Source organism: Buteo buteo, chromosome 2, assembly GCF_964188355.1.
Source record: "Buteo buteo chromosome 2, bButBut1.hap1.1, whole genome shotgun sequence".
NCBI classification, from domain to species: Eukaryota; Metazoa; Chordata; class Aves; order Accipitriformes; family Accipitridae; genus Buteo; species Buteo buteo.
This window is the reverse complement of record NC_134172.1, coordinates 60192774-60214454: the sequence shown is the minus strand read 5'-3', so window position 1 is coordinate 60214454 and position 21681 is coordinate 60192774. Positions and strand designations below refer to the sequence as shown.

The 21681-nt window shown below is 43.9% G+C and overlaps 1 protein-coding gene across 1 annotated transcript in view; it reads left to right on the top strand.

Moving 5' to 3' along the window:
* EEPD1 (endonuclease/exonuclease/phosphatase family domain containing 1) overlaps nucleotides 1–21681 on the top strand; it is a 65098-nt gene that overhangs the window by 20886 nt on the left and 22531 nt on the right. Inside the window, exon 2 of the mRNA XM_075056888.1 lies at nucleotides 14766–14817. Within this exon, the coding sequence (XP_074912989.1) occupies nucleotides 14766–14817 (52 nt within the window). The remainder of the gene's footprint in view (nucleotides 1–14765; nucleotides 14818–21681) is intronic.

Below are 21681 nucleotides of genomic sequence, written 5' to 3'. Positions count from 1 at the left end.
GTCACCTCTGACGTCTGGTCAGTGCTGCTGCCCGTCGGAGGGGACGGAGCTCTGCCAGACAGCCATCCCAGGAGGGTGGATGCAGCCAGCACGGTTGTGGTGCTGGCGCTGGGAGCAGGGTGCCTGCACAGTGCTGTAGTGTTTCAGCGTGATGCTGCTCTGCCTGACGATGTCCAGCCACGCCGCGCTGTTCCTTATCAAATCGGAGCACTTGGAGACTGACAGTATGGTGCATTTGGGTGTTTTTATTACTCTGACAAATGCAGTGGTTGTATTTGTCATAAAGAAGTGGGAAAGTCATGACTGATGCCCTTGAACTTGCACAAATTGTTGTAGAAATGACATGGGATCCTGGCTTCATGGCTATTCTGCCCATTCGCCTCGAGGTTCAGGAGGCTCCACTTTAATGGTAGTCTTGAGCTTCCACAGCACATCTCTTTTCCTTGTGACCGAGGAGAAACTGTGAGCTGCCTTGCTCCTGTGTACAGTTCTCAGCTGCAGGGAAGCATTTACTGGGTGTCCCATTGTACACAGGATTTTTGCAGACATTAACTGAAAGATGGTTAATCTGCTTTTGTAATGGTGCCTGTTATTGCTAGTGACATAAGGTTTCGTGTATGTACCCATACGACACTCTTGATCTGAAATTTGTTATTCTATGTATAAGTATTCCACAATTTAAAACTTTCAGTGATATCTTCCATGGTAGAAACCTCAGATTTCTCCTCTTCTGTAGAAGAAATAGATCATTTTAATGAGGTTCCTTAACTGATGAGGTTTGTTCTGATCTCAAAGTCATGAGATAATAGAACAAAAAGGCTGCTGTGATAGGTGAATGTAAAATAACTCAACTGTGCTGTTTTCCAGTACGTATTAGAATAAGGGAAAAACCTTCTGCTGTGCTTGCTTCAAGGGTATTTTTAACATGGCACATTAATAAGCCCATGACAGAAAATGCCACACTGGTTAGGAGCTCAGCAGAAGCTCAAATAAAGGATTAGTTGCCCTCCACCTCCCCCATTCCTGAGGTGTGACTGATGTGACTGTGGTTTCGTGGTGGGTGAGAAATCCCTTCTATAGTATCTTTTGGCCAAATGTTTCACAACAGCGTGTAATCTTCTATGGAGAGCAGCTTCAATCTTGACAGCTTGCAGCCCAGAAAGCTTGGGAACCACCAGATGAGACGCTTATGTGGACAGTGTGACATCCCGTTATGTGAGATGAGAGTGGGGGGAAAAGCAGAGAAGCTGTTTGCCTTCTTTACTGTGTGTCTTGCTCTGTCCTCTGAAGAGTCTGGCACAAGCTGTTGTTGGGGTGGGAGAAAGAAAACATTACTTGACCCGTGTGACTAATGAGATAAACCTATTCCTCTGTCAACAAAGACCACTGTGGTAGTATGTATTTGCTACACAGGGCAATTATCTTTTATGATAGGTAATAAGTTATTATGCTCTATAACAGTACATAATTTGGGGGAGTGGTTGCTGTGGCAGATGGTAGCCCTTCAATCCAGAAGATCCTGGAGAAGCTCAGCTAGGTCAGCAGAAGCCTTATGAAGTTCAAAAGGAAAGCACATAGCCTAGCACTGCAGGTAAAATAACCCCTTGCTTTAGTACAAGTGGGCAATTGGCTGGTTCAGGATCTTCAGAACAGACATTGGAAGAAGCTTCCTCAGAAGTTGGTGCAGCACTGGAAGAGGTTATCTCAAGGCCATGGAGTCAGTGTTTTTGGAGGTTTTCAAGACTTAGCTGGGTGAAGCCACAGCTGACCTCATGATAGTCCCATGTTGAGGGGGTTGTTGCATCAGATGGTTGGTTTTGACCAACATCTCTGTATTTTTGGTTCTTTAGTACTCTTGGAGACAAGACACCCAGGATTTGGTGATGAAGGATTCTTCTCTTTACCACACACAGTCTCTAGGAATTTTCGGGGATGCAGTTGAAAAAGTGAATGGTAGCAGCCTGTGGAAATAGGCCGTAGTCTGCTCTGCTATATATGTTGCATACTTTCTTTTTGAGTGGTCTGTCCCTTCTGCTTAGTATAGCTCTGCTGGAAAATTCTGCCAGCAAACCGAGCAGAGGCTGATTCAAGGACAGCAGCTGGCTGGGAGAGTGCCAACTCAGACAGTTTTTCTGACTTTGAGAATTGAGGAAGGATTACGTTCTCTTCTCTCCCAGATTAGAGTTGCAGCTATGTGACGCATCCCCTGGAGGTTTAAATCAAAACCTTTCCGTGTTACTCTGATACTCAGAGCAAAGGCTATATGAGGTTGTAGCTTTTGGCTAACCAGAGGCTTAAGCTTCATGTAGCCGCCATCGCACTTCAAAGTCATTATTAAAGTAAAAAACAACTGGACTGATAGAAAGACTGTCTGATCTGCTATTTGGTTTAAAGTTATATAAATGGCACTCCAAATGCCCCATAAGCTAAATTCCCTATTCTAGTGCAGTATCACGTGATGTTGTAGATGAAGCTGGTAGAATACTTCTGTAATTAGCTTTTCAAAGGAGGCTTTTAACTTTTTACCCTTATGTGACAGGTGGTTTTCTTATCTAATTTGTGCTTTCTGTGGGCTCTTGCAGATGTAACCTCAGTATTGGCTGATTACTATTTTCTGACTACAATATTCTGTGCATTTCTGGTGACCTAAGAGTGTAGCATCCGCATAAACAAAATTCTTTATGGCTTGACTTCAACTCCACATGTGAGTAGCCTCACTCAGTTGTCTACAGCGGCGTTTCTGACAGTTAAAGGCTCGGGTGGATGCAAGACGGAGGAATGCCATCTTCATTAGTATGCAAAACTCAGGTTTTCTGCCTTTGCTCCCTCTGGCCTGCTTCTTTTCACAGTTTTCCATTTCTTTACTTCACATTTTGGAATGTGTGATTGACCTCAGTTTTAGGAAGATGGATGTATGTTCATATTCATTCAGAGCCTGGGTACCAAATTATTCTGGTTTCTGTAACCTTTAAGTGGGCTAGCCAAGTGACAGTTTTGAGGAAGTCTCATCTACCGCAGCCTTTCCTTCACCATATGGTATAGATGCTATAAAGAGAATGGCATGGTTGTTGGCAGTGGATCCTGCCGCCATTCCTGTTTGTGGTGCTATAGATGTCTGTGCTGGCTGACACGCTCAGCTCTGTTGATGTGCAAACTCGATAGTGTTAGGCTAGGCCTGCGCTGGAGGCTTATGCTGAAGTAGTAGCGCAGAAATGTTATCTTTTCAACCCGCCCCTTTTTTCACCCTCATGGTGACAAGGCCTCAGTCACCTTGGCAAAGTCTTTTCTTCATCCTTTGACACCTGCCCCTTGCCCTTGCAGGGCACCACAGCATCAAGGTCTTGTCACCAGCTTCCTGAGCTCCACTCTAGAAACACGGTTGGGTTGGCTTCTAGCCACGCAGTGGGAAGTCCTTAAAACGTACAGGCTGTCTCCTACTACAGTTTCTGCTTTATTCTCTACCTATTGTAATGATGCACTTCATTTTATCCTTTCTGTTGAAATGTCTTTAAATTTGTACAATGACATAAGCTGCTCGTGAAAGAGCCATAGGGAAAGGTACACTTGACCAAAGCACCACTCTTGATTTCTGTAGTGCTCCTACAGCAGTGCATCTCCTCAGCAATTTCATAGCATCTCTCTGAGCACCTCTTGTGTACGTTCTCCTAAATTAATCCCCGGTGTTCAGCCTCCTCTGCTGTTTAAACAATTCCACTTTGGCATGAAGTGTTTTGCAGAATATGCTTATACAAAACGCACAATTGCTATGGTGCTCTGCCAGCGTCTTCAAAGTAAGAGCCAACTTTTGAGAGTCAATCTCTTTGTTAAGAGCATACTATAGAAGACTTTGAAGTCTGTATCCGGATTCAGCCAGAAAGCTTCAATACTCTTTGCATAATGGCAGGCTAAATTTTACTGGCATTCGGATGCCACCAGCTGATTGTAGTTCTCCTGCCACCAAACTGCAGTGTTACTCTTGAGGCCTGCATTTAACAAAATGAACTGGCTTCCACTGTATTCCTTTGTAAGGTTTTTAACTGGGCAAACCCATTTCTCTGAGAGGAGGATGTGCGTGTATGCCAAGGTAATAATGCATTCAGTTTCTGAGAATGAATAAGGGGACACGAGGAGCTTTCACATAAGAGCTTGATAGTATATGGTTCACATACCTGACGGAGAAAGGAAAGCAAACTATTGCAAATCACGTTTTGTCACTTCCCAAGTTCAAGTCTGTTTTGCAGGGACACAGAGGTAAATTCAAGTAGAGTCCCTATTAATCACTTTGCCTCCCAGGGCCCCATAATTTTATTGGTAGTTTTGTTCTTCATGGCAGAACGATAGTGTGATGGTATGCCCTTTCCCAAACATGCCCATTCAGTTTAATTAAGGACAACTCAGTTTTTCCATTGCCGCAGTACGGCAGCATTGGATTGACGAAGGTGCCATTTCTGGAACTAAGAAGCTCTACCCCAGCAGGGAATGATTCAGAAAATCTGGAAAAAGAACCAAATGTCAGAGACCACTTACACTATAACATAATGCCTATATTTGGAAGCTGTAAGTCACCTTTGATTTTTATGACCATCTAAATTTTTGTTTTCAGTCTTGGTCTCCTCCCTTGTTGGACAGATTTGAATAATTCAGTGCAAGTTAAATAACTTGCCCATGTCCAGTTTTAATGACTCAGAAGAAATCAATGTTGCCGCAATCACAACACTCTTTGTGAACCTCTCTTCCTGCAGAATTATAAGGAAACAGGCATCCTTTGAAAAATAAAAAATAAAAAATAAAAATCCTAAGACTGTGAACATTACACAGACCATTTTCTCTGATTTCAAAACCACTTGACGTGAGGTGAACCGGTTTGAAGGGAGATGTTATTACTCTTAGCTAAATATAGTAAGAAATGCAGTGTGGATGAAGGAAAATACATGTTATCGTGATACAAATGAACCTAAAAGCCAGCTCCCCCCTGTTTTAAATACGGGCGACTGGTTTTGGTTTGCTGTCTGTCAGAAGTGAGTTGAAACAACTCGTGCGGTTTTTGTGAGTAAATGTAACTGTCATCAGATTGTTTCCTGTCCCCCCATCCCCATCCCTGTCCCCCCAGTAGTATTCCTTTCTGCTGCCTGCATTATTGTGAAGTGTTTGGCACAGGAGTAATCAGTGAAGGAGTAGGTGGAAGTGGTGACAGAGAAGTCTCCTGGATTGTCACCCCAAGTTTTGAACGATGTCGGAAGTTAAGCTGCATTGCTGCTGCCTGGACCTGGTCCCTGTTAGTAGATATATTCAGACAAGATTGCTGCGCTCAATATAATTTAATACAGGTATTTGATTTGCTGCTTCTTTATTCATTAGGCTACTACTCTGTAATCATTATGTTACTGGCAGTCTCAGGCCCTCCGTGGTTTCATATCATGCGTTTGAGAATTTGGGGGTTATTTTCAGCTACCTAGTCTATTTTAAACTCTCTTTTAAAATTAAAAAAAATAAAAAATCAACAAATAATGAGTTAGAACAGATTGATCCTTTTGAGCCATTTGTCTAATTAACCTTTGACTCTCAGGAATCAGCTTTGGTTCTGTTCCATCAAGTGCAGTGTATCCCAGCCCTTAATAACCAACATTTCTTCTGAGGACCCTGGAAGTCTTCCATTACTCTTCCTTCCCTAACTGCTGCCACTTTCTTGACATTGCACCTGTTTGCAGAGATAGACTTGTAGAAGGATAGGAAAGAATAATATGAGGACAGCAAAAGAAAAGGGCATAGGATGGCCTATAACTTAGCGAAGTGTTTCTAAACAGTGCAGTTAGCTCAGGGCTTGTGTCTTCAGTATTCTGCAACACAAATTGAGATGGGTTGGCAAATTTCTGTGAACGTAATAATGAATGAATGGAGAGTATTTACGCACACCCTGCATGCATCCAAAAGGAAGTCCCTTCTGCAACTTCCTATGGTTTAAAAGTTTGAGGGAATCCTCAGAAAGAGAGACTTTATGCAAGTGGAAATGAGTAGACAATGTCCAGTCTTCTTCCCCCTTTGCTGAAAAATGGAAGAATCAGGCCTGAGATGTGATTTTCTATGTGGAGGGGGAGGTAAATAGGACGCTTCCATGCTGCTCTTAATCCTCTCTATGATAGAAACCCCCAGAATTTGCAGAAGTGTTGTCCAAGCATCAGTGCCTCACAACTCAGGAGTCATCTTTTCTGGGTAGATGGACAAGAAAAGAATGATGTTTCTTTAGCATCATAGAGAGTCTGGGAGTTTTGATAAGCTCCCCTCTTAATTTCACTGTGCATGACCTACTCTGCTTACTGACATAGGAAATGTCTGTATGCACAGCAGCAGCATGGATTTCGTCCCTTTGGAAAGAGCCTGGAATGAGTGTTCCCAAGGAGGAGGTCAAGAAGCCTTCCAGGTCTCATTATACTTGGGCATTCATGTGCTTTCTGCTGCTGGTTGTGGTTTGGGTTATTTTGTGAGCACGTCTTCCTCCCTTCCAGAGTGCTAGGGAGAAGTTTGCTGTTCTTGCAACCTCCCTTTCTGGTTTTGCACTCATGCCTTGGGAATGCATAATGTCCAGGGTTTATGAATCAGCGTTCTGTTCCTGCTGTGATATAGCTGTGCTGAAACCACAGCATCAGCTGAACATCAGATCCTCAATGTAAAGTTCGTAGGTCCTGCAAAATGATGGCTTTGCCACAGGTATAGGAAAGAGAACAGCAAGGAGAGAGCTGTGTGTGAGAGAGGATTGAGAGAGCATCCCTGGACCCAGGGAACTTCTGAAATGGAAAAAGAAAGGAGTGAACTAATTCAGTTGCCTCCTGCCTCTTAGCTTGGGTAATGCTGCTGTTTCCCCCCTTCAACTCTCAGTAGTAACCATCCATAATTCATGTTTTCCCCCTTTTAGTTCCATTACAGTTTCCTTTCTCCCCATGACAAATACTCCAATCACTCACATAATGTAATAGGATCTGTGAATGCAAACATCGGGGGAACAGTGTTTGTCTGGCCTGTGTTACACCACCAATTTGCTTGATGGATTTCAACTCCTCTGCTCCTTCTATTTACTCCTGGTTCCCTTCCCAGCTGCAGTGTCTTGATCTGCTTTTCGGTTTCAAACCATTCTGCAGGCAAATCAGTGATGACTAGACATTGAAGAACAGCTGCTTTCATCTGAACTGGGAAACTGCAAAAAAGTAGCCCTAAATAAATTTACATGTATATATATTGAGAGAGAGGAGAGAGAGAGATAAAAAAAATATAAAAATGTTTGTGAAATTATGTATAAAATTTATAATAGCTATTTAATATGTAAGTATATATATAATGTATTTATATAAATACATACTATGCTATAATATAGGTATATATATAAAGTAAATATACATTTATTTTTTTTAAAGGAAATGCAGCTCCCTGATTTTATCTTAATTTCTACTTACTGTAGATACATTTTTCCTGAGAATCTTCCAAATCATTTTGTTGTGTCATTAGCTGGCAGCTAGTCCCAAAGCAATATGGCATGGTATTCTCATCCAAGCCCATCAGCTTACTTCATAAGCTCTCCCGTGGCTTCCAGCAGCCGTTAAGACGTGGCAGCAGACGTGATTTTTCCTTCCATTTAAGGAGTGATTGAGAAGATGCAGATGCTTTTAGTGGAAAAGAAGAAACTGATTTTATTTCCTTGTCAGACTTCATAGGGGTAGATGGAGGAAGTTTATGAGGCTGAAAGTCATTAAGCGTGCTTTTTTTCTTTCTTCTGTCTGCTTTCGTTTTTACTGGGGTTTGAGTGAACAGGGTCTGGGGGGGGGGGGAAGACAACTTTGCAAACGGGATATGCCAGCAAAAATGAGATGTTTTTTCACATTGCATGCACTGATGAACATCTTAAAATTTACTCATTCACTGTAAAGGCACCACATGTAGGTCAGCCGTTCCCCCGGTCAGCATGGGCAGCCCCAAGGAGGGAGCAGCACAGATCGCTCTGCAGCCCCCCAGGGCTGGAGCTCGAGTCAGTGCTCAGAGACTTGCTCCCCAGTCATCTCACCGTGTTAAGCACAGTCCGCCGTACTGTGGGTGGGAGCCCGCCATTCCTTCACCTGCCTTTGTGCAAGGTAATCATCACTGTGGCAGGCAGAGTCAAGAAACCAAGCCTCAGCTCTCATTAGACATTAGCAGCAAGGGACAACTCCAAATGTGTCACCAGCAGCTCTGTATTTAAAACAACCAGCTAACTAAAAAAAACCCCAAAAACCTCCATCCTAAGTACTCCCCCCCCCCCCCCCCCCCCGTATTTGCTTAAGCAGCAAGATAAATGTTTTTGTGTTTTTGTCACGTTTTGGCTGTTATCATTCCCCACCCGCCATGTATTTCCTAAAGCAGCATGGGCTTGGTGCCTAAGCTTCTGCCTGCGCTTAAAACAATTAGAAAACAGTTAATCGTGGCCCTTAACCTCAGACTGTCGACAGCCGGCTGCAGCGGGGACGCACCACAGCCCTCGCAGTGAACACATACCTGCAACGGCCACTTCCCCATCCTTTATCGTTCCTCACCCTGTCATCTGGCAAATGCCAAAAGAAAAATAGGGGCTGCGGGCTGCGATGTGAATGGTGATGAAACAGAGCGTGTCCTTTCGGCAGGAGAGCTGGGGACTCAGGTCGGTATGGATGGGGAGAGCAGGCAGCTGATGGGGAGTGCTCCCTCCCAGGTACCAAGGGCAATTAGAACAGCTCAGCTGCATTTTTTTTTTTTTTTTTTTGGCTTTTTTTCTTCCAACTCTCATGTTTCATGCCATCTCTTAGAGCAGAACTGATTTATGAGTGAGGTCAGTTTGTGTAGATATGCAAATACAATTTTAGCATACAAATTTGATGACCCAAGGGGTCTTGTCCTTTTCTTTCTGTTAACTAACTCCAATGTGAGTTTGTCATCAAGCACTTCTGTTACGTGCATCCATGCTCTACTCTTGGATATGTAAGTCATCCATAAAACTTCACTGTGGGCCCTAACATGGTTATGGGGATCTTATCTCAAGAACAAAGGGGAAAAGTTTATAGACTGAAAGGGAGGGAGGAGGGAAAGATTTAATCATGCTCAGAATAATGCTTTGGGATTGAGTGGTTTTTGCATAGGCTATTTATAATAATGTCTGTGAGTCTAGCTGAAGCATGATTCAGTGCAGCTGCATGCTAAAGAAGGAGCCAGAAAACTAAGAGAAGTCAAATGGCATTTCTTGATGTTGTTAAACTTTAGTCAGGCTTATGCAGTGACTAATAGAAAGCATGAGGTTTTTGGAAAAGCTCAGGCTCCGAGCAAAGATGTATAAGCTTGCAAAGCAAATTGAGACCAGTCCTCAGTTCACGTTGCCGCTGGATGACGAACCCGGGTCGGTGATGACTGGCTATGAGCCACATGCCCTACTTACCCGCAGGCAGGAGACGGGCAGTGCCGGCTGTCTGGGGAGCTCTGCTCTTCCAGGCTGAGGAGGAAGAGTCGCTGGCTACTGGGAAGGAAAAGCAAAATGGTACTAAATCCAGCTGTGCTGGCATGCCTGGAGAGTCACCGTGCACCAGCTGTTTGCAGGCTAACAAGGTGTGGAAAGCTAAGGTGCAGGCACCGGGAGTGCCAGCTTCCAGGTGGGTTCTTGCTGCTCTACCTTCACAGCCGCCCTGCATCACAGCACCTAGCAGCTTCTCTAGGACGCCATTGTGAGGCCAAGTGTTTGTTTAAATGCTTTGCTGACTCTCTGATCATTGAACTTAATGCTTCACCTTTTCCTCACTTCCTTCTCATTCTCTTTTTCTCAAAACCACCAGGTTCTGCACTGAATGGGAACCTCAGCTCCACTCTGGGGTCGGCTCAGCAGATGCAGGTCACTGTGCTTGTTGATGCAGGGCTCTGCTCTGGAGAGCTTCTCCCGTGACAGTGGCAGCCAAGTGATCTGTGTCCATAATGGCTGCAATTCTAGTGCTGTGCAGGGATGGTCCAGAAACTGGCTGTAATCCTAAATCCTCTCTACCCCTGTGCTAGAGCACCCTTCAAGCTAGTTTTGGAGGAAGCAGCTTCTCTTCCTCAGGTGAAGACCTCAGGTGCATTCTGGATGGATGGATCTTGGATCTGCCTTGCACAGCGGTTTCTGTCTATCCCATCTGCCTTGCTGTGGAGCCATAGGTTTGCTGGTTTGCAGGCAGATGACCCTGCGGTGGGTCTTAAGAAGGCCCTGACATCCCCTATTGCAAGAGCAGATGGGATTTTGTGAGCAATGCGAACTCAAGCTGGGAAGTGAAGCTTAATGCAAATGAAACGGGATGATGGCTCATGGTGAATAGGAATGCACCAACCAGCAAGGGACCTATTGGCAAGTTTGCAGTATTGCAAAAGGTTGCTGAAAAGGCTTAAATTATTCCTGGGTACGTGGGATTAGAGAGAGGAACCTAATGTTACGTGGTTTTAAGTAAGAAGACTTTGAGGAAAGGATTGCAACGCTACCCCGAGGAGTAGAAATGTGCTGTAGCTATAGGCATTTGCTCAGCACTGTGACTAATCTTCTGGAAACCAAAAGGAATTCCCTTAGAGGAGAATGCCGTGCGTCACCCGCAGCCAAAAAAAGAGGGAGTCATGTGTTTCCTTGACAGCACATCATGTTTGCATATTTTTACTGCTGGAGGAGAGTCCTTCATCCTGATCACTGCATGTTTTCAAGTATTTTGAGTGTGCCTGGGGTGCCAGGATATTAATTTCAATAGCTTTGTTTAAATAGATCATGTAAGTAATTGAGTCAGTGACTATTTTTAATAGGGTTTCAGATACAAGTAGGGCCATTTTCATCAAGTTGGTGTAGTTACTTGTGTTACAGTTTTCTTACCAGTATACTTTAAAGCTCATAGGTTAGAGCAGGTGCTCCAGGAACCAAAAGGTTTCTTCAGGAAATATGATTTTTCTACGACTTTATTAATGAGTTAGTGTTTGTGTACTGCAGGTGAGTATGAAAGAAATGATGCAATGGTGTATAAACAGAGTACTTAAGTCTTGTGTTGTAGACAGCAAGAGCTTGGGCTTCAGCATTGGCTTTTGGTAACTCTCTTTGCATTTCCACTTTATTAGAGAGTTTCCCCCTCCCCCCAGCTCAGTTACTTATTATGTTTCCATCTACTCTGAAATCCTTGGCAAACACATAAGCTACAAACAGCATATGTAGTTATGAGCTGCTTTCAGTGTTTGTAGGATTGCTGATGTAGTGCCTAGATAAGCAGCGTGATTTTTTTTCAAAGCGTCAAACCCCCCCAAGCAGCAGCCTTGAAAGAAGCTGCATTTCCAAGTTGATATTGCATAAAGTAGCACATACTAATGTTGTTTGGAATTCCTGGAAGAAATAGCAGTAAATAACTGGCTATCAAGAACAATTTTCCAGGTAGTGGACTGTAATCCAGTGCGCAGAGACAGCACCTGTGATGGTGCTTCAAGGAAAGAAGCGTCTTGCAGCTGGTTATATGAAGGCTGATATTTGCATTTGCTGATTCCTTTTGACCCAGAAAAAATACCTGGTGTCACCTGGGGAGGAAAGAGTAAAGTACTGGGCAACCATTGAGCTCTGTAAATTTATAACAGTAGAGGGAAGTCTTTTTCTCGCCAAGAGTCAAACCAATGTTGTTGCAAATCATGTAACAATGTTGAATTCAGATTTTCTTCTGGTCCTGCACATGCAGTATCTCTGCAGCACATAAACATTTTGTATGGATTCTTCATCTCTGAACAAGAGTGTAGCATCCCTGTAAATACAATGAGATAAAGTAAAAAGATTCCTGCTCCCTGTTTTATTACTTACTTCTGTGTAACTCTGTATACTTTGTTTTAAATAAAAGCATACCAGCTGAAGGAGTGCTTGTGGGGCTTTACTAGTGTAAATGGGAAGGAGAGTAGGTTTGTACAGTAAGACGATGATCTGTAATGAAAACAGTACTTGCGTTTGGGGCAGTCTATGTCTGTCTTCTGCAGCTATTGAGTGTCAGATAATCCACAATTAACATTCTAGAAATAAATCAGTCAATTGGTAGAAGCACCAGCAGCCTTGATTGATAAATTCTACCTTTTGGTGATTAAGTGATTGAAAAGTCTCTGGCTTCAAAAGGAAAAAGACAAAAGTAATTTGCATAACAAAAACCACATTGTTGTACAGCTTGCTGAAAGGAATGGCAAAATGTTCCATTTTACTACGTACACACAGACTTGAAGCAGTCTTTGCAGCAGCCCAACTGGCTGTGAGCATCCTGGATGCCTCCACATGTGTGTTAGACTACCTCCCTCTCACCTGTCCTGTGTTTTTCTGAAGTGCACTGCAACAGAGGCGGCTTACCCAAAACTGAGGTGAGCCCTGAATTCCGAGGCAGGTCTTGATTGTGGCTGCATTGCTACTGCCCATGCTATTGGACTTTTCTCTCCAAGATGCATCAGCCTAGGCTCCTTCTGAAGTTCAGGGCTGGACACAACACTGCAGTGTTTTTTAAATGGAGGTGCCTTCTTTGCTCAGTGCCTGGCCTATCTTTGTTTTGCTTGCTGGCTGAATTGCAAGGAAAATGATGTCAAAAAATACCTTGTATTGGCTGTGTACTTACCTTTCAGTTTGGGTGCATGCTTGTGTGCGGCCTAATGTGTTCACCAAGCGGTAGCAAAAAGTCATGTGCCCCCTGCTACTGTAGTGATTGGGCTTTCATGGAATACCTTTTTCTTTTTCCTGACTATCCCATTGTTTTCTGAACCATCTGCACCCTCTCTGTCTTAGTAATAATAGCCTCTACAGACTGGAAATGTGTGGTCTGGGGCTCTTTTATAATTCATTGGATATAGGCTTTTTATGATGCTTTGAAGACATCTGAAAACTAGAAGTACATTAAAGTGAAAGCACATTCGTGTTTAGGGGTTAGGCTGTGAATACCTGTAGTAGAAAGCATTGTAACACAGTAGAAGGACAGGACTAAAGCTATGTTTTGCCAGCTGCTGTTACAGGATGGATGTACATAATTAATATATAAGATGTCAATGGACATTCAAGAATTACGCAACATTACTCTAAGGTTTTGAAAGGGTAATAAAACTTCTTGTAGTACATGGCGAATTATATCCTTTGGCAGACTTCTACGTTGACTATTTGCACAGTCTTGAATATGAGCTTTTAACTGTACTGGCTCTTTGCTGTGTCTGTCTACAGAGTTGTGAGAGTCATTTAAACAATATTAGTACGCATCGTTTGATTCTTCCACTGCCATGCAAATGTTTTTGTATCCCTGGGTAAAGGAAATTATCCTCTGGAGTCCAAGGATAATATATTAAGCGACTGGTTTTAGGACTGGGTAAGGAAGGTGAGCAGTCAGAGTTGCAATACTGGTCTACTCCACAGGTGAAAAGCCTGCCAGCTTGCTGCAAGCCTGACTTGGGGCAGTGTAGCGTAACAGCAGCTTCTGCTCCTGTGGGAGAACATAGGGGATGACGCCAGGATAAGTGGGTTGAACTGCCCTGGGGGAGTGAGGTTCCTCTCTCATTTCACTGACCATATAGCGAATCTAAATGTTAGCTTCAATTAGGCACCAAAGCTGGAGAGAGCTAAAGTTTAGGTGGGCTGAATCGTAACCATGCCATCCTAAAGTAGGTGTCTGGCTCTGTAAGTGGACGTGTTGTTGATCCCTTCTACTCTCCGGCCAAGGCAGCTGCTGTGGGCTGCTGATGGCGAGTGCCCAGGGATGGGGAGGTGTGAGGTGTGGCCTCACCAGTGCTGCGTAGAGGGGAAGGATCAGGATCACCTCCTTCGACCTGCTGGCAATGATTTGCCAATACTTTTCAGGTTCATACCTGTCCTGTGAGCCCTGCAGCTTGGTGGGGATGCAACAAGATCTCTTCCTGAAATTCCTTAATGTGGAAAGGATTGGGCTTTTGCAGTACATGGGGACGCACGCAAGTAACTGAAGTTGAATGAGGATGGGTAATTTCTAATTACTCGTTAAACCAATTATGAAAGTATAGGTGTTGTACAAGGTTCTCTTGTATACCTTGATTTAGCTGTGATTTTACCTGTCTTACAGGGCAGAATCCTGCTTGAGTAACTCTCATAATTTTGTTGAAGTGCATGAAATTCGGTGAGCGGGATTTAGCCCTGAGAGGTAAACTTAGAAAAGATTCAGTAGGTGAAGAAATTTGGGGTTGATTAGCAAATGGCATTACAAGAATAATAATTATGGATTATCTCTCTACCCTACTTTCAAACAGTTATGCACATTTCCCTCACATCTCCCTCAAATGTCTTGAGCTTGGTTGTCTTAGTTACTGTACCTCATATATAATATTGTAAATCCCTGGGAATGACTTTGGGACTCCCAGAAACCTGTTGATACTGAAGAACAAAGCTGACTAAACCCAATAGAAACGTTTAGAATCTTTCTCTGTGTTTGTTGTTCAGAAGATCCTTCAGTGTTAATTTAGGTTATTAAAAATGTAATGATTAATGCAGTTTCTCTGTAAGGTGAGTTCAGATACGCTTGTAGGTCAGAAACCAGAAAAATCTGTTTAGGACAGCTAGTTCAAAGCAAGCAAAGTAACACTGGTTCTCTTTTGCTTTGGTTTATTCTATCCTGAACAGTTTTTGTATCTGTACCTCTGTACACTCTTTTGTGAAGTGAGAAGATAAAAAGAGCTTCAGTTCTGCTCTTACTTGTGTTTCTGTAATGCTTGCGATAGTGTGATTCATTCTTTTTTCTCTCTGTTTTTTCTTACAGTATCAAGCTTTTGGCTGTGCAGGAGCTGGTCGATAGAGAAGCGCTGGAAAAGGTATTTAAAAATATATCTGATAACTCTGTCATAATACATTTAAGCTCTTAAAGCTCTCTGTATTAGCTGGGCTTCCTAGCTTCATGGAAAATCATGCAGCATAAAATAGGACATCTTCCTGGCTACATAGTACATGAAGTCAGAGGGGCGATGTTTTGTCCAAGTTGACTGCATGCTTTTGGTGTTTTCTGATTTTACAGTGGACCTGGGGTAAGCAATGCCTCTAGCCTGCCCACGTTAGCTTTCCCCAAATCAGTTCCTTGCTAACAGCTGGGGATAAGTAGATGATTTGAACCCACAAAGATGAATGTCTGAAGCAGAAAGAGTGTCCTGAGGAGCCCCTTTTGAACATCCAGCTCAGGAGAATGGCAGGACGTGCCTTGGCAGAAACGTGGTTTAATTTAGTGATGAAGGGATCAAAGCGGCTAGCTGCTCAACATGAGCCCTAACACCACCAGACAAGTATATGGTTCGCCTGAGCTCTCCTCCTGTCTACTTCTTGCAGGGATAGGCCTGCTTTTAAGCCTGGCCTTCCAAGGAGCTGAGGGACGTGCCCCAGGGATGGTGGGGTTTGCAAACAGCCTGCGCTCTGCTGCGTCGGGGGCAGAGAGGAGTAGCTGTGCGGAGCTGATGGCTTTCCCCGTCCAAGCAACGTGGTCCTGTTCAGGGGGCAAAGCCCCCCCGTCCAGTGCGTCAGACCCCATCGGTTTAGCCAAGGCACCGGTGCCTCAGAGGCCTGAGATCCCACCTGCAGAGCCGCAGCAAAACCAGTAGCCACAAAAGGCCAGAGGGTTTGTAAATAACAGCACCTAGTGTTTCTCCTCAGCCAAGGGTATTGCAAACACAGCAGTACCCTATAGATCATTTCCTTCTGCGTGAAGAACCAAATGTTGTATTTACTGGTTTATGGTTTTGCTGGCCTGGAGGGTAGGACTGGGCTCCAAGTGCCCACGCTGGGACCAGTGGGTTCCCTTCATGTTCTGCACCAGCTCCTTCGTCTAGAGGACCAAGGCGCCAGCTGGGAGGCAGTGTGGAAATATGAGAGACTTGGTAGGATTCAAAGAAAACAACTAGATTCATAGCCCTGCTGGGAAGACTGCGGCCTGACGGCAGGCATTGAGCTGGTGCTGACCCAAGCAGCCCCTCTGTGCCTATGAGTGACCTGGTAAGGCTCGGTGAGGAAAGAGGAAGCCTTCTCCTGCCTCAAGCAGATCCTGTCTCTGTGAAGGAGAAGGTTCTCCAGCACTGTGTTAAGGCTGCATCTGCCAGGTACTCTAGAAATACTGGGTAAAATGAAATCCGGTGCCAGCAGGTGCTTCAGCCTTGTGCTTTGCCACTGACTGGAGATGCATTTCACAGAGGTCTTTCGTACAACCCAGTTAATTCAAGAGGGGCCTCTCTTCATTGGCTTTGGTGAACTCTGATTTTGACCCAAAGAGGTGGATTTTGTTAAAAGGCAGCGACAGAGGGCTAGGCAGGTGATACTGTAGTTTTTTGCATGCGCAGAAGACACGGTTCTCAACCACTCATTGTGCAAAACAGGTTAACATTCACAAATTGTCATCGTTTGCAGCAGTGGGCTTCTCTGGCACCTTGCACCTTGTAGACTTCCCACCTTTCTGTCGGGCCTACGCTTCCCTTTGGCCCAACGCCTCCTAAAACACGGCTTGACAAGGGCAGGTGACCTCAGCCTAGTGGGAATGGCTGTTTGAGGCATTGTCTGGAACTCTGCAGGAAGCTCTTCAGAAAGGCTCAGCCTCAGAAAAATGATCTTTCTAAATTAAGCTCTCTGAATATTTGATATCTGCTTTCATACAATGCCAAGCTTAAAGAATTTAAAAGGCCCGTTTAGCCCTCTGGAAAATAACAGGGTGGAATTATGTAAGTTCAAAGAAGTTTGCTGTCTTTATTTTTTAAATACAGGAAGGGGAAAAAAAAACCAGACTAGAATAAAATCCCTTGTCCTGCCTGCTTGCAGAGTCAGGTTTTGAGAACACATGCTGAGTTTTGTACTTGTAAATCATTATTTATCACATTATATTGCAGGGATACAGAATGTTATGAAATGATAATATTTTAATATTCATTGCAAGATTGAGTTTTCTGGTTTTTGAAGGGAAGTTTTAAGATAGCTGTGGACATGATAACTTAAAAGTGTTTTTCCTATAGGACACCTTCTAGTCTGTCGTAGATGGCTTTGAACTTTTGTAACCTTATTATTTCTAAAATGCAATGCTCAGCTTTGAAAGTGTTGTTATATATTTTTGACACTTGCATGGAAACCCAGAGTGAGTAGAAGCATGCTGGTGAACAGCAGTGCCCCCTGAAAAGACTTACGGGCACACACTAGTGTTCGTGCTGCAGGCTAGCTCCATTAAATCAAATCACATTGAAGTTAAGTGCATGTGTAGCAAGTCTCTTGAGAACCAGGGCCTTGAGCCAGTATCAGAAGATTATCTGGTGCTGCAAAACACAGTTTACCATCACCTTTTTGGAACGAGATGACAGTCTGGGAGGTGAGGCACACGAAGCAGCAGGCTGTCAGAACAGGCTGGGAGAACCTATTTGAACCACTGGGGTCTTGAGAAGATGGGAACCCCCTGCAGGTATGTTGTGGAAAGCTTTGTCCTCATGTAGTGGAGCGCTGCTGAGCTTCAAAAGCTGCTGCACATCAGTTATTTACTGGTTGCTTACAGCAAAAGGGTTTAATGCTGTTCTGACTATCTTAGATACTTCAAATGTTTTTCCTAGCTTGGCCATTGAAAATAAATTGTTCACACTGTGAGAAGTTTTGTGTTATGTAAAGACTATATTTGTTTAATTTCCTAAACCCTAATGTTTCACCAAATTTGGCCAAACTGACCCTTTAAGCCAAAGATCTACCACGCTTGGCTGCATTTATGCCTAGGGTTGCTGAGACAGAACAGATGATTGGCTGGGTGTAATTACAGCTCATTCTGGCTCGGGTCAAGCTTGTCTGACCCTTGGATGCTGCTCATCAGCTGGTTTGTTTCTCTGAGGTGCCACGGGCACCTGTAAGCACTGCAGAAGGGGGTGCTGCTTGTGGAGCTGGACCCCAGCACCATGCTTGCTGTCATTAAAAGGAACGGGAAGATAGTAATTTATCTCAGTGAAACAGGACCAGGTCACGAAAGAAGAACAAGAGTCTTTACCTGGAGAAAATTCTGGGTCAGAGGTGGGTTTGTTTGTGTTTGTTTTGGCCGTAGCATATCAAACCCGTTCCAGCACGTACTTCACGTGAGCAGTCTCACCAGCAGCTTAAAACTAAGCGCGTGCTTACTTGCATTTTGACTTACCTTGAACCTTCAAATCGATCTGTTTTCTTCCCCTGCCTCCTCGCTGAGCTTGTCCGGGCTGCCGTGGGATTGTGTTGCTGGCATGCCTTTGCTTAGAAGTGCTGCTGCTGTTTGCCAGGGGCAGTAACGAACGCAGGCGGCAAGATGCCAAGGGAAGGCTTGTGGTCATGGCAGCCTCATCCCCACAAGGGTTCAAGGCCACTCAGGCTTTCGAAAGAAGTATCTCAGGCACGCAGGTTTGTTGGCGTCCTTTAGGAAGCATCTCTTCCTCTTCCAGCAGCACAGCTCTGGGAGAGACCCCCCAGAGACACTCTTGCCCCAACGTGTTTTTGAGTACTTTACTTGGTCTAATTTTTGGAAGTCCTTAATTGCAGATGGAATAATTCTACTTGGCAAATGTTAATTGTATTTATTTGGGGAGGGGGAAAAAATAATTCTCCTGAAAAATAAATCTGTTAAAGTAGTTAAGCAGGTGACATTTCACATTGGTTGCTGGTTTAGCCTTTAAATCTGTAGACCTTTTCCATTGACAACAAGTATGCCAGAACAATTGTTCTCATTGGTGCTTGAAGCCAGTAGGATGTGCAGGAAGAGTCATCCATGTTGTAAGAAAAATATTCTTTGCATTCTGTCAAATATTCCCCCCTGCACCTTTCAGGTGTTAACACGGGCTTTTGAGCTCATTTCTCCTTCAGAGGTAGGTTACTGAGGAAAATTAAATAATCTGTACAACAACGTTATATTTAGTACACCCTGACAGCTTTTTATAAGATAAGCCTGCTTTGGGAACAAGTAACAGTAACCCATTATTTTCCTATTTGCATATTAATGAGCAAGTGCACCTGCTATTACTTGGGATGAGAAAGGACTGTCCACTTGAGTGCAGAGACAGAGCAGTTTGTTGGCTTCTCATCTAGGAAATGTAAATCGTGTAACTCTGATCTGCAGTTTGTGGAAGCGTGGAATTCATCTGCAACGTGATGATTATTCTGCTTGAAGTTGGAAGTGATCTGGCATGAGAGATATGCTGTGTGGGCTGAAGCACGGTAGGAGTTGGGGTGAGAATTGTGATTTTGTTCAGGGATGGTGTTCTTGAAGTTGATGATAAGTTGACTTGCAGCTTAAAAATCAGGATAAGTAACACAGGTTTTACTATCAAGGTCTGTCTGTGCCAGTGATGGCAAATTTATGCACTGTGAGCTACATCCAAGACGTCGGTGAAAAGAAAGTGAGAAGAACAAAGTAATTATCAGTAGGCTTACATTGCCTGTATGGGGATTTTCACCTTCACTGGAAAAGTTTTGGAGGTCACAAATCAAAAGGGATTGAAAGTCTTTCACCTGGTGTTCGGAAGTAGAGGTCCTGTAGCTGTGAAGCACAGCATACATTCACTAGGCCCCAGGAGAGGCAGTGGCGTAGCTTCTAGCCATCTTACTACGGGAAGGGATCTCTTCTGTCTGCTAGCCAAATGTTACGTGGTCATCCATTGGGCATTTCTGCTGGTGTGGACATGAAGAGTTGAGATGATAGAATGAGAAAACTGATAAGCCTTCCCCTCCAGATACATATTCTGCTTGCCCCCCCCACCCCCCGAGTTATTTCTCTTTCCTCAAAGAGAACATCTTTACCCTGTTGAATAAAATGGAAAGCTTAGCACTGTAAGCAAGCAATCCTAAGATCTGTGCTCATTTTTTTACTTTTTCCACCTCCCTCAGCAGTACTAATGGCTGGAGTTCTCTTCCATGATATGAAATCTGTTTCGTGGGTTTCCTCACCCATAGGAAAGACTAGATGTCTGTATTTGGGAGATGTTCACTAGATGCAACCCTTTCCCATCATGCAGAATTTTCATACTGTGCCTGAGGAATCAATGAAGAACAATTGGGGTGATACTGAGGAGGTGGCATTGTTTTAGTGAAAGAAAATTAACCTGCCTGTCATTGATTAGAAGCAGCTTTTGTCTCAGGGGAAATGCAATGACTAATGTTGCCCACATTTGCAGGGTGAGACCCAGGAGATGGGGACAAAAGGGAGTGCTTGTTTCTTTCTAGTGGCATCACTCTAATAGTGCAATTTCAGCTACAGTCAAAAATGGGTTTGTAAAATGCTGAGCTGCCCTGTGCATTCCCTGCTGTAGCCCTCTCCTTTCTACACAACACACGGAGAATTTTAACTAGAAATTTGCTTTTGTTTTCTTGATCCACTGTACTGTTTCCTCCAGATATTATCTGAACATAAAAAGTATGACGTCAATTGAGGTTCCAGAATTTCCAGTATGAAATGCATCTGCTGGAGGTTTTTATTTATCTTTTGTCTGCTTTTGAGTAGATTGAGCCAGATCAGTGTTTAATCATGATTAAGCCCATTGTAATCTCTGTTCTTTATAAAATCCCTCTCGGAGCAGAGCAGGTTGTTTATTTGTGAAAGGTTATCCCTAAGAGCTTTTTGGTGTTTGAAAGAGAAGTGCTGTTTTCCATTTGCAGGGCTAAGCATAGACACATCACTTCTTGCTGTGGTGAGGATATAAATATGTTTGTGTGTGCATTTGCTAGGGCAGTTGGAAGTGACCTATAATATGCCTTGGCATGGAGCAGCTGGTCACCCAAGGCCATTTTTCTGGCCGGTCACCATTTCTTTGGTAAAAGTACTAAGTGGCTGGTCATGGAGTCAATGCTGCCCTTGCAGGCAAACATTATTCCTTGTGTATAAGCTGGCACTGGCATGGGAGCCACCATCAATGTCTCCTGAAGGAAGAGCAGGGCAGCGCCGTTGACACCCCCTCTGCAGGGTGAGGGTCTACCACTGTTGGATCACCTGGAATGTATCTGTTGCCTGCTCAGCCAAAATGTCCTCCACTGTTGCTGCTGTTCAGTTTTTTGGAGAGTGCAATCACGCAGCAGTCCCAGAGAGGTAGGGAAGAATTGTTGTTATCCTTGATTCATGGAGGCGTGCTGAAGTTACAAGGAAATTGCGTGATTTTGGCAGACTCACCTAATATGACCGACTCCGAACAGAGTCAGGAAGTGAACCTCAGTCTCCTGAGTCCCAGGCACTCTTCTAATGCCAAGACAGTCCTTCCTCTTTGATGTGAATTTTTTTTACTGCAGCAGACGTGTACCCCAGAAACGCAGTTAGCTCAGGACTGAGTCTTTGTGTGCAAATTTTTAACTACCATAATCCTCCTGTACATTGTGAGCCCTGCCTTGCAATCTTGTTTTGCTTTGGAACTGCTGGTTAAAAAAGATTATAAGGCAATGGGCAACGAATTAATTAGTTGCTGTAAATGAGTTATATTTACTGCTTGTTCTTAGAACTATCCTTCCCAGAAAGAGGTTGACCCCTCTGAAACTTAAGTACCTTTGGATGTACTCTAGAGTCAGATAAGGAAACAGCAGTCTCGCTTTCAGAGAACAGGAAAAGGGAGATGCAGACTTGGCCACTGACTCAGTCGGGAGCTTTGATCAGTCTCTTCCAGCCCTGTTGCTGCCTCATTTTTCTGTTCCCGATTTCTAGAGAGGAGAGGGGAGTCAAGTCTATTACAATATCC